Source organism: Pezoporus flaviventris, unplaced genomic scaffold (assembly GCF_033815535.1).
Source record: "Pezoporus flaviventris isolate CSIRO_AGI_PZ_B2104156 unplaced genomic scaffold, CSIRO_AGI_Pfla_v1 ptg000005l, whole genome shotgun sequence".
NCBI classification, from domain to species: Eukaryota; Metazoa; Chordata; class Aves; order Psittaciformes; family Psittacidae; genus Pezoporus; species Pezoporus flaviventris.
This window is the reverse complement of record NW_026892553.1, coordinates 3,538,987-3,552,753: the sequence shown is the minus strand read 5'-3', so window position 1 is coordinate 3,552,753 and position 13,767 is coordinate 3,538,987. Positions and strand designations below refer to the sequence as shown.

The following is a 13,767-nucleotide window of genomic DNA, read 5'->3' as shown; positions in this document are numbered from 1 at the left end:
CCGCATATGCTTTTGGAGAGCTGTGAGGCATGACAGGACAGTAAGGAGCTTTAATTCAAGAGGCAAGCACATGGAGCAGTCCTCCTGAAGGACTTGATTCTGTCATTAAAAAGACATTTCTGTTGTATTTTTGTTACAATTAGCTAATGATTCCCAACCCATATGCTTGTACCAGATGTCTGAACCTTCACAGGCCAAATCATATTTATTCCTTCAGACAAACCATTTCATATTACTTAATAATAATAGTCAAGATCATTATTTTAATTCTCATCATTTCAAATCCAAACACAGCAAACATGATGAATAATATGCTTCAGTTTTTCCTCTTGATTAATAGGCTATATGCATGCAGAAAACTGCTTCAGTTCTGAAGATGCGATTTCCCGAATGAAGCCATTTCTTGCCAGACCTCCTTTACTGGAGCAGTTTCCCTGCACTATGGAACAATGATTGTGATTCTAAAGTGCAAACACTCAAAATGAAAGTTTCATGTGCTACAGATGCTAACGGTAATAACTGCCAGTTCTCTGCATTTCACCGTGTCTCCCTGTCACTATTAAGAGTTGTTGCTTTTGAAATACTTCTTATCTTTAAAGTTCAGAACCTCTGGTTTGAACTTCTCATATCTTTTCCAGTACCTACCAACTCTGTTTGTCCCTGTGGATGTTCTCTCTAGCAATCCAAAAATGCCCTGAACCATGCAACAGCAGAGTTTTATGTTGAAATACTGCTACATGGGAGACACCAGAGCCCAAATAAAAGTTAATAGTCTACAATGTATATAAGGTTTCCATTACTCTGTGGTCATAAGTATTGCTTTGTCTCCAGTTACCTGATCTGAAATAGAAAAGAACCTAACAAGCAGCGGATGCTGATAACGATCCTATATTTACATAGTGCTTCTCACCTCAGAAGCTTTAAACTCTGCTGTAAAAACTGTACAAGGACAATGTTATCCTTAACTGAAACACAAGCTGTGGGATGAAATGTGATTCTTGCTTAAAACAGGAGTGAACCATGCAATACGAACTGCTTTCTATCATCTCTGTTGGAATCTGTTTAGATCACATTAGCATGTACTTTCACTGGGACAAAGAGGGAATTGCCACCATGATGACTTGGTTTAATATGGATTTAAAAAATTATCATTTTCTGAATGATAAATATCATGGTGGATTATTCACAAGCTCTCTTCATTCTTCAAGGTTTATTTCTGGACAACCAACATCTCTGAGCTACTGTACTAAGTGGATCCATTTCTTTTTATATGACATTCAAGTAGTGAATAATCTAAACTTCTCTATTAGTTCTGGACTTCTCTTACATTACCCTACCTGTTCCCTCCAACTACATGATTCAAATGCAGTTTTCAAAGTGTGTTTTTTCTCTGCTTTGGATGTTTTTTGCCTCTGTAAACCATAAAGTTGTTTTCTGCATAACTAAGGAAAATTCTTAGCGTGACTTGGCAATAAAAACCTAAAATCTCTTGACAATGGCCAATTAAAATATCGCCTTAGTGTTCTGTAATTTAGGACATTTTCATTATGAGCTCATTGTTCATGCTGAGTGATCAATAACAGATGCCTACATATGTCTTTCCTGGATTTAGGAATGTGCCCACTGCAGCACATTCCTATCTAGTATATGTTCTTAGTCATTGCAAAGAATTTTTAAATAGATGCCATTGTTGAACTACCTCCCCCATGCCTTCCAGGGAAGCAACATTTCATAGTCTGAAAGAGAAGTTAGGCACATCCTTGCTTCTAATACAGAATCAATGAAACATCAACATATGTCCTCTTGCAACTGCACTTCAAAGCTACCAGAAGATGTTCTCAGGGCAGGTGGTTTTTGTCTTGCTCAACTTAATCTGAGGATGTTGAAATGGTAACCCTTTATTTATAAAAGAGTATTGTGGTGGAACTGCTCACATTTGCGACATACAGAAGCACTCCTGGTTTGCCAAGCTGAAGATCAAAATTTGCTGATACATGTCATTTTCTGTTATCTGTAATGCTTAACGTGGACACGTCTTTGACATTTTGAGAAAGAAGAAATATTTGCATGTCAGGACAGATAACATGGTACAGCACAGAGGTGCCTGCTCCTTAGATAGTTTAGATAGTACCTGAACTCTGTATGATAGGACAGTTAAAACTACTGTGCAGGATCAGACAGCAATCTAAGAGGGACAGAGGAGGAAAAGATATCACTCCCACATTGTGGGAGTTTCTTTCTCTTTTCACACATTGCTAGCCCTTTGTTACCTCTCCTGGATTTTGAATGCTGTTCATTTCCAAATCACTGCAACCCTCTCTGAGATATAAACCTAGACCTAGACATTTTTAATGAATGAATTTCTTCACAATCTGATGCTTACTCTCTATTTGGTTATGAAAAAGACAAGAAATATACTGCTAACGAGTAATATGAATAAACAAGAGGAGAGAGACAGAGAAAACAGGGCAGGCTGGTGGGGAGAGAGAGCTATAACATGCTCCATTCAAGTGATAATTGCTATGTCTGACTTGTCAGGCTGATGACACCACTGTCTGCTTTAACTCAAACAGAGGCAGTTTTCTATGTAAGCTAAAAAAGCAGATTGTCAAATTAATCCTTTCTATAGTTGTAGTAGTTTCAGTGTGGTTATAGAAGACACAATTTTTGTCTTCAGAACTCCTGAAATCGGCAGAATTTTTCTAGGCTTTGTATGCTGTTTAGAATGAGAAAGGTGGTCACGGCTGTAGGGAATAAAGCTGAATGTATTTTGAACATTACTGTCTGTTTCATTTTTATTTTAAATGTCCACCTATGTTATAACTGAAATGTGCCACAGCCTTTTTATAACTCATTTTTACTGGAAAAGAGTCGGAGGAGAATTTGAGTAGGAAAACTGAACATTGCGCTGAATTCTTCTGAGTAAAGGTCAACAAGGATACTTGTTGAGAGCTGTTTGACTATTAGTTAATCAGAAGTAACTTCATTTTGATCCAGCCCTAGAGCTCTTCACAAATACAACCTTATAATATTATATCTCTCTGAATCCTATAACAATAACTCCTGAAACTCCATATTTCCAACTCTTGTCATCACTACAATGACATCAGGGGACAGGGGAAAGTTTCGTGTTGAGTTAAAAGAACCTTAACTACAAAAATAGCATTTAGAAGATAGCTACAAAATTATTCCATGGGAAAGGATGAATGTATATTACTGCTCAGCAATATTTGATACTGTTGTCATTTATCAAGTGCAATACTTCATTTAATATCAATGGTGCCACTAATTTCACCAGCAGAACTACAACCTCCATTTCTGTCAGCATGGCAGGACAGCTGCTCTTAGACAGAATGGCATTAAAAGGATAAGTTCTTTCCTTTTTAGCTTTTAAAGCTTTGTAGGTGCATAAAGCACCTCAGGACAAATTGTAACATACTTTTTAGTTTCCTGGCATATGCAAGCGTTGTAATATTTATTGTGCCTCGTGCCTTTTTCTTTCATTACAAATAGAAATGCAAGACATTAAACCGGTCAGAAGGACATGTATGGAAATTTCATTAGGTAGGAATACTTCTTTACTCAAGCACATGAAGCATCCATCTGACCCCGTACCTTGGGTAAAGATCCAGAAAGCATGCCGCTGCCTTCCCACTGGCTTTAAGACATGAGAACAGGAACAGAATTTTGCCTGACTCTCTGCTGTCTAGACAGCATTTTGCTAGCATGCACTAAAGTGCTATTCATAATATATTTTTCTGCAAAGTGTAATGTTTCTAAAACTGCTTTCCAACTTGGGTAGCCAGGAATACTGCAATACTGAGATTTTCTACTATTTTTATTTTATAAACTTGTAAAAGTGACTCTGACGCGTTACACACAGAATTCGCAACGTGTATGCGTGTTGTCAAAGCAAGCAAAAATTTACAATCCAGAATTATTAGGGCAAGAACATGTTATCAGGATTATGTCTGGGAAGAAATCATGGAGGTGTATTACTGGTCAGCAGGATCCAGTATCTTTGAAGTTTCTTGACATACAGTCCCTCATTTAATGGGAATGTGTCATTCACAGGATCCAATTTATTCTGAATTTTGCTTCCTAATGTGATAGATTGTGAAATAATGACGATCTGGAGAAGGCAGATCTGATCTCATTGCCACTCTGCTCTCCCTGTAATGCTCAGAATCTGAAGAAAGTTGAGGATTTGCATAATGTGTTTTAAGAACATACAGTAAGGTATGCTCTTAAACACAGACATAGCAATGCATGACATTTGTGTCTGACTGCCTATATTAAGGTTCAAGGCAATAAAGTAAATTTATATATATCATGACCTGGAAGATTAGTTAGGTTTGATAGATGTGACTTGAGAGAGATTCATTCAGCTCAGATTTTTCTCTGCAAGCAGAACTGCAGAATTACATTTCTTTAAAAGGTCTGAATGTATATGCTTTACAGTTAGGGAAATTTTAGAATGTATTCCTAAATCTCCAGATAACAGATCTAGACCATTAAATTGCTAAATATTGCTGAAACATTTTACAGAGATAGTACTAATCCACTTGGTTCTTGGAAGATACACAGACCAGTTTCTAATTGGTCCTCAAAAAGGTGCTAGTAAAAATGAGGTAATAGTGATAGGGATGCAGAAATACCTCAGCTGAATAATTTCCCTAGAATATTACAGGTAGACCTGGTATATAGAGGTCTTTGTACAACACTCTACCCAGCTTGTAGGTCAGCTTACTGTGACTCTAAATATGGCTGCATGGTTACTGGGAAGGCAGAAAATGGAGTAATGGACTCAGCAAAGTGTTAGGCTGTCTGTGCAGGCTGCCAGTAGAACAGAGGTTGAATTCAAAGTAAAGATAGTTAAAAGCCTTGAAGGTACTGGGTCTTCTAGGCTCTGTATGATACCTTGATCTCTTAGGTTGAAAGGAATGGGGCTTTTGTAAAATGTTAGTAAAAGTGGAATGGGTATATATTTGCTTCTGGTGCTGAAACTGATGAATATCATGTCTTCTGTTCTCAGGAGGCTACGCCACCAGCTTCTTATAAAATACAACATTAAGATTTTTGAACTTTAGACATTTGGAACGGAGTATTGATCTGATCTTGAATACTTTGTGTCTGACTTGATTTTGTTAGACTTCCACTAGAGTTTTTTCCTGCTATGTCTAAATATTACACATATATCTATATTGCTTACAATTTATAGTCAATATTGACTACATCTGCTTTCATTTTCCATGTGTACAGTAGGTGGTAATAAAAACATGGTTTGCCAGTAACTTTTATAAATACTAATTCTTAGTATTAATGCAGGTATTTTAGAAGAAATGAGAATTAAAGAAAATAAAAAATTAAATAAAGGAGAATAAAGCAAAATGCAATGTATCCTTATGTCGTATTTACTCATCATGAAAGAACAACTCACCTGCACTAGGCTCCCTTTGCAAGAAAAAGTGAGCTGTAATCTTGAGCTTTCAGATTACAGTCTGTGTATGATTTTTTTCATATACTCTCCTGAGTAAGTTGTAGTTTTCCCCCAATGCAATTTTCCCATTGAGACTAGATTCCAGATATCTGAAATGCAGATTCATCCCAGCTGTCTACCAATGTCTGCAGCTAGGATATACAAAGGTATTCTGGAAAATACAAACAATGAAATATCCAGAAGGAAGCTAGAGCTGTAATCTCTTCAGAACTCTGTCACATATTTCAAAGATGAGGGTCACACATATGCAAGAAACCATCCCAAGATCTTGCCGGAGTTGCAGAACCTTTGAGAACACATTAGGCCATTCTGCTATGGACAGACAGCAAATAAACCATTCCAGAGGGATGCTTGTCTGAGCTCTTCTTAGTTGTGTTAGACATCTCCTACAAAGGAAACAGCCAAACCTGCCCAGACAGCTTATTCCAACACTTAGCTGTACCTATGCTGGTTTATTGAAATCTGATCTTAACCACCTACACTGCAAAGCATTCAACTCTGAGGTGTGCTCTGACCTTTTTAAAGCAAACAGTTGACAACATTCAACAGAGTAATTGTTGCCAAAATTTATATCTAAAAAGTATTGCAGCCTGAAACTTGTAAGAGGAATTGGAGAGGAACTGCAGACAATTCTGTTCAGTGACTTTCTAATGACAACTGGAAATGTAGTACAAGTGGAACACAGTCCTCCAAGAAGGAGACACAACAGTAAATTGTCTGAGTTTTGAAACTGGTGGGAGTAGAAAGAAACTGGTGAAACATTTACATTGGAACTGCTTGAAAATTCAAAGCTAATTCCGAGGGCATCTCTATTGATGGCTCTCAGTTCTCTTCCAAACCTATTTGTCTTCAGAAAGAACCGAAAGGACGTTATAAACCCTACATTTTTCTAAATAAGATATGACCAGGGTTAACCACTCAAGTTTCAAATTGCATCTTGTGAAGTAGAGTTCTTGTATTATGGGATTCTAAGGTCATGAAGGGGGACCGAGTAAGCTAAGTATCATCCAGCTCAGCACCTAGAAGGCTGCTTTTGCAGTATGTCACCATATTTAGCTGTGTTTCCAGCATGCTGTAAGATTTTATGTATTACTTGCTGTAAATAGAGGGAGACTCCCTGGTTACGACATTGCTACAGAACAGGTAGCGATCGAATGAAAAGCAAAGGAAGACTGAGAAGGGGTTTGCCGGAGCCCTGCGTGACATGAATGCTAACAAGTCCACTCACGTCATCAGCTTCCTTGCTCTCAGCTCCCCCCTCCCTCCCTTCCTTTCTCTTTTATGAGCCAGCTTGAAATCAGGGAATTACATGCTAAGGAAAACCCTTCAGCTAAACATATAATTATTCTGCACAGGATCAGTGCAGCACACTTAGTCAGTTTACCAACTGAATTAATTTTTATTTTTTCATTTCTGCATCTCCTGTTGAGAGTGGAGAAATTCTGGATTTAAAGGGGAAAAAAACTGCCTTGCAGTTGTGAAATGAGGATCCAAAGCTGAGCATACATTATGAGAGAAACCGTCACTGCAGGCTGTTTTGTCAGTCCCCAAGACTTTGAGTAACTGACTCCATGTGGACTTATTACTTACAGGTACTTAAGAAACAACTGGTTCCTTATTTTTATTTTTCGGCTGTTTGATAACATTCCATTCCCCCGAAGTCACAGCTTTATTTCATTGTCTTTCATTTCATTGCATTGCATTGTTCGGGAAAGTTAGTATTTAGTTGGAATGAGGCATCACTTCACTGTAAATGAGTTCACATTTTACATGACCTACTTGTAAACTGCTTCACTTAGGAAGTACAAACTTGTAAATTCTGTTACAAGTACAGAGCACACCGTCTACAGCCTGAAATGAAAACACAAACTATCATGCTTTTACTAATCCTAAGTGCGAATCAGAGGCAGCAGTAAGGCATCATACCTCCCCTCTGTGCCCCAAGCCCCCCAAATTCTGTACAGGATCACCTTCCAGAGTACATGCATCTAAAAACAGACGGCCTTTGATTTAGGAGCACTCACTCCCATAACCTCTTGGCACCAGCAAAGTGTTGCTGAGTTTCACAGAAAGTTCATAGGCCAAAAAGCAATCAAAGTCTGCAGGTAGAAGGATTATGGATGCAAATATTGAAGTGTCATATTAATATGTTAAACTAAATCACAGGAAAACCTGACCAGGTTAAAAAACCACTCTGATTCTTCATGTACTTGAAAGCTCTATGGCTGTATTTATTTTCCAACAGTGCCACAATGGAATTTGAGCAAGGCAAAGTTCTTTCTCTTAAAAAACCTTTGGGTCCATAGTAGATATCCCCAGGAAAAAAATTGAGTTATGTAAGAAATGGCTATATACCAGCAGAAACACTCCCTTATTTCTGAAGCAAAAAACATTTAGAGAAATTTAAAATTTTAGGAAATCTGGGCAAAAAATGGAATAGTGCCTGAAAACTGTTGTTAAAAGTATCTTCACAATTAACACTTTCCATTCCTTTGAAAACATTCTTTTGAACCACAGTGACTTCTGCTGTGTATTTGCTAAACTTTACAGAACATGTTAGTATGAAGACAACTTTTTAGCACAAAGTTATTTGGAGCCTTAACTTCTAGATCCCCTGTAAACCTCAAGAATCAATTTCAAAAGACTTCCATGGCCTTTTCAGGTTGTCCACAGTTCCCAAGCTGATTTCCAGTTGAATGCATTCCTGAGAAAGGAACTGTGGGTAAATACAAGATGCCAGCTTGTCATAATAATGTTCCTTTAACCCTACCAGTTTTTACCTTTTTGGCAGGTAATGTTTCCTTAAGGAAGAAGAGACGAGAAGGGTGTCCCCTCCTGGCTGGGGCTTAGGCTACTGCTACTGCTGGTAACAGAACACTGGAACAAGGACACATCCTGGGCAGCCAGGTCTCAAAACATTAGTATTATTTTTGTGACTTTCTTTTATCTTCTCTTCAATTATTTGATGTTGCTGGTACTCACTGCTATTTGATTTTAAAACATGCACTTTGCTAACAGCTTTTATAAATAAGCTACGATAGCTTAAATAATCTGATAAACTCAAGTTTAAAAGGCATATTACTATAATTTCCCTATGAAATTTTCCCTTTACAAATAAAGCTAATTGACTACATGTTTTTAAGCCAAAAAAGGCACATTACACTTGCCATATTTGTCACGTTGTTTATTAACATGTTGCTATCTGTAGTAGAGATAACACTCCACATTCACAGCGTGACAATTTTCCTAAAATGTCTTTATCTTTTTAACACTGTCACAGAATTGTACCTTTCAGTGTAGAAGAAATGCATAAAAGCTATCTCATCACTTGAAAATCACTACCTATGCAGACCTTTGACCTCTCCAATGTATTGATAGCTGTTTAGCATAATGACTACAGCTAATAGAGCTGACATACAGAATACATGTAAATTACAGGCAAACAGTGGCCACAACTGGGCATTATTTGTAAAGCGAGGTATTTACAAGTACTTTGAAACTAACTCTGGTACGCTTTCATTTATGTGTGTTAGGGCTTTTCTTTGGCTACAGCTGGAGAATGCATTTATAAAGGTAAACACCAGGATAAAAGAAGGGCTTGCAATATTAGCATGGTAAAAACGGACAAATGGGCAACTGTTACGTTTGTGGATGTGTAGCACTCATGTTACCAAGGAACACATATCTCTTGTAAATACTTCAATGCTTATTGCATTATCCTCATTTATGCTAAAGCCCAGAGGCACGCAGACATCACTGCCTACTCCACACAGCCCTATGGATGCAGGATGCAGTCTTGGATACAAATTTTACTGTCAGGCAACTCCACACATTTTAAAACCTTTTGTTTGTGTGATCTTCTTGCTTCCCATGGTATGCACTACAGATGTTATGGGTTCATGTTAACTGAGATGTAATTAGTTAGGGTAAATTAGTAAAGGGTAAAAAAGCAGCAGGAAGTATTTTTAAATTAGCAACAAGTCTTACACACACTTTGACATTTAACATACGCTATAATTGAAGTCATGAGTTAAAATAGCATGATTACCTGCCCACTTTTGAAATCTTGTATGTACTGAAAACTCTCCTCTGCACATACATTAGGATGTGATTTCAAGTAATGACATTGGAGAATGGGAATCAGTGTTGTATCTAACGGTTTCAGGATCCTTCCTGATGACCTGCTTAAGACCTCCCAAATAACCTGAGTTCTCAAACACCTGAGAAAAACTCCATACATTCTCCAAGATACTATTTGCTTCATACTACTATATACTTGTAAAAGAATGCTTTGCTCATAATTGTACTGCGTCTGATAAGCACCTAAAGAGCCCAATTTCAGTTAAGTACGGAGATGCATCTCAGCAAAATGAAATTAGAACCGTTCTCTTAATAATGATAATACTTTGAAAGCTTTAAGGATATTACAGTGGGCATCTGACTCAACCCTCTAATAAGCTCAGTAATCACATTACAGAAATGTGTACCATAAACCCAAAATTTGCACCTTTTCTCCTTATATAATGGAGCAGAAATTATTTGCCTCTAAGACAGACAGCTCATCAGAAGTCATGAATAACAACACTAATGCATCCTACCATGGAAATACATTTTCCCCCACACTGGAGAAATTTAAACCACTCATCATCACGAACAATTCTTCACCCTCCCATCCAATCCAATCTGTTTGCAGCACAGCCGAGCATTGTGAGGCAAAACATGTCACAGCTTATGGCTGTGTTGTGAAACTGCAAATGTGCAGGGAAATCATCATTCCTATCAAGTTACCGGGAAGAGTTTTCCCAGCGAAGCCAGGCTCAGCCCTGCGTGCTCCCCCTCACGCACCCCACGCACGGCAGGGGCTGCACTGTCCACGGTACCAGTGACGGACAGGGACCGGGTGTGCTGGACATGGCAGCGGCACGAGCAGGAGCAGCTGGGAAGCGTGAACACATCAGGACTAATGTGACATCATGTCAGTAAGAAGCACAATTCCTCATCCAGCCACCGGCACCTTATGCTCCTTGTGGTACCCTAAAACTACACACAAGTGCTGCACAGGCACTGCATCAGATCACCTGATATGAGCAAAACAGACCTAATCAGGGCAAATTTAAAGCAACCAAACATACTAATGTTACACTGTGCAATGCATAATGGAGCCATGAGACACACACACTTTATGTCTGCATTTAGCAACAAATGCATTTGATCCCCACTCAGTTCTCGGCAGAAATTCCAACAACATTCTGCACAGCTGAAACAGCCTCTCTGCTCAGTTGTGTCTTTAAAACTACTATGCAAAGCAGCATACAGATGATTTAAACTGAATAAACTCTTCCCAAAACAAAGAATACAAAAGCAAATACATAAATTGCAAGGATCCAAAGTAAAGACAATACATGGTAATAAATGATCATACCTTTCATCCAATCCACTACTTGCTTGGGCGTCCACTTGCTAATAGGTTCCATAACGAGAGCCATCATCAGATCACTTTATCATTCACACCAAAATCAGAAAAAGAAGAGAAAAAATGTATCAAAGCATGGCTAGGCTAAGAGAGCTGTAGGATTTTACAGTGCAGTTCAAAGAGAAGATGATGCTTTGTCCCTCCAGGTTTCTCCTGCACTGATTCAGTAATGTATAAAATTACACTGCTTGATCAGCGCTGGCACCTCCCCCACTGCACACAGCCTGCAACACACTGGAGCACAGAGCCAGGAAATGGTGCAGTACGTATAGACTTACTTACCAAAGCCTCTACCCAGTGATCTACTTATTAGACTGGCACAAATATAAAATGATATTACACAGAGAGCAATTCAAGCTGGAGCTATTCCAGACACAGAGTTTTAAGGAGCTTTATTCCAACAAGCTCTGGGATCTTCATCAGGGAAAATATCATTACTGTAACTTGATAGCAGATTGTCTTGGCTTCATTGTGAATATGCTGTCACTCAGTTGAAAGTGAAAAGATAAATATCAGAATATCACTTGGCATCTGGCAAAATGCTGAGCATCTCCATCTCTACAATACAAAATGTTTCTGGAGTCTTATACTACATAATCATGTAATTCAGAATGTCAAACACAGTATGAAAAGTCTTACCCAAGAAAAAAACTATTGGAAGAAAACTCTTTTTTTCTGGCCACATTCAGAGCCAATATATTTGCTCATTTTATAGTGAAAGAATGACAGCATGGAAGAGTCAATTTTTACTACTACAGCACTTTAATACAGACAAGTATAGCAAGTATTTTAATTCAAAGCAGTGGGACTATTAGCCAACCTCTCTTTTTTTAGGGAGAAAAAAAAATGTTTAAATATTCTTAATACTGAAGTTCACTACCCTTCCATAAGATGAAGGTGAAACATTGCAATGAGATGTACCAAACAGCCCATTTTGGACCCATTTGTGACTCTTTGCACCTCACGCAGCACAAGTTCTGCATCATGTCACTGAATAGATGTATGCTTTCTGTATGACCCATTGTCTGAGACAGGCATCCCCACTATTTTATCTTCGGGGGAGAAACTCAGGTTTCAGGGAAAAAAGGCAGAACAAAGCAGTTCCACCTCCTTTTCGGTAATCTTTCATCTGTTCAGCCTGCACTGCTCCAAGTTCCACGAGCACATCAGGGTAAGAAGATGATATCATTACCATGTCTGCCTCATTTACACAGGCTGAGATCTCTCCTCTCTCTCTCATATGGGGGAACATAAAATACAAATGCAGGATTCATGCTATACTGTTTCAGGGTTCTTTATATAAATAAGGATGCAGCCAGGCATCATCATCCCCCCCCCTCCCCCGAAATGTCTCCAAAGAGATGTACCACTCTCAGTTCAGTGGTGCACTCTATCCTTCCCTTTTGGGAAGTAGTACGATTAGATTCTATGATGTATTTTGAGTGCTCAGAGCACAGATCTCCTTTATAAAAGGACTCACATCAATTCTCCTTCAAGAAAGAGCATGTCAGTATCCTCTATGAGTTTTAGGAAACCACTTTCAGTAGCTTTAGTTCTGCCTAAACAGCTGTTTACAGTGGACATAATAATGACAAAGATTTCAAACACACAATACTTCTTTCTTTATACAATAGTGGGCTAGAATTGAGATATGTAGAATAAATATTTCTGTTAGCTTGGAGATTGGAAACCACACAAGCTGTTTGTCTGGGGGCTAGGCTTTCTTAAATTCTTTTTCACCCAATGATCACCTCTCATAAGTTCTTTTAAGTTCAAGACAAGCATGGAAGAATTTGTGGTAAGCTCTGTTTTGTATGAATTTAATATTTGGACACGATTACATGAAATAATCTTCATTCATGATCGCTTGGATTATTTCCCTAATTCCTCTGTCAATGCCCTTTTGTCTCACGTTTCCTACCCATGTTTGACTGGATAGACTTTTTTATATATATATATATACATATTGACATATTTTTGAAAGAGGATGGAGGCTGAATTCAAGCCCATCAGTGCCGGTGGTTGTGTGGGAGTATGCCCCCAGTATCAGTGGGCATACTTCCATCTATGTTAATTGCACTTGGATGACAAGAGCCCCAAACCCATTATTTTGGAATCGGTCCTTCCATTTTCAGGATAAGAACTTCTGAAAACTATTTCATGTGCTGTTCCTGAGGCTCCTCACCACAAAGATGGTTTGTGTTTTCATTTATTCATACTGTTATGCGCCAACAGGCTTCAGCAGTGGCATTTATCTTAATGATAATGGTAGTTAAGAAAGATCTTAACTACCAGATGATCTCCTTTTCTTTGTTATTGCTAGTCACAGTTTGTCTGTATTTGGGGATTCTACAGCCTTATGGACAACTGTCTGCTTTTTCTTCTACTTCTTGGAATAAAATATTTAAAGTTGTTAAAAACTCTGTTTTAAAATAACTCTGTTTCTTTCCTTCCTGAGCAGATGTTTTATTCAGCTTCATTATCGTTGCATAGTTCAGTGCACATAGCCACAGCTTGTCACGAATCATTCTAAACCCAGGCAAATGTTCCTTTAACTTGCCTCATGGGTATGTTCATCATGGCAGTCCATGGACAGTTGTACCTGGGTACTTCCTCTGCTTCTTGCTTTGTTAGTTCAAGAAAGATTTCTTTCTCATACCTTGTCATATGAGATGTCACAGAAACATCTGTCTAGATCAGAAAAGGAGCCTGTGGTGGGCCACAGATCTGAGTAATGGATACAACGGAGAAACAGCTAAGGCCAAATGGAGTCAAGATGTGTTCAAACTATTTC

General features: G+C 38.4%; 1 protein-coding gene across 2 annotated transcripts in view; it reads right to left on the bottom strand.

Annotated features, from left to right (window-relative positions):
- LOC133265318 (connector enhancer of kinase suppressor of ras 2-like) overlaps positions 1-11,233 on the bottom strand; it is a 187,726-nt gene extending 176,493 nt beyond the window's left edge. For both annotated transcript variants that reach the window (XM_061445698.1, XM_061445699.1), the window contains exon 1: positions 10,923-11,233. In XM_061445698.1, the coding sequence (XP_061301682.1) occupies positions 10,923-10,989 (67 nt within the window). In that variant the 5' untranslated portion in view covers positions 10,990-11,233. The remainder of the gene's footprint in view (positions 1-10,922) is intronic.
- Positions 11,234-13,767: the final 2,534 nt, after the last annotated feature.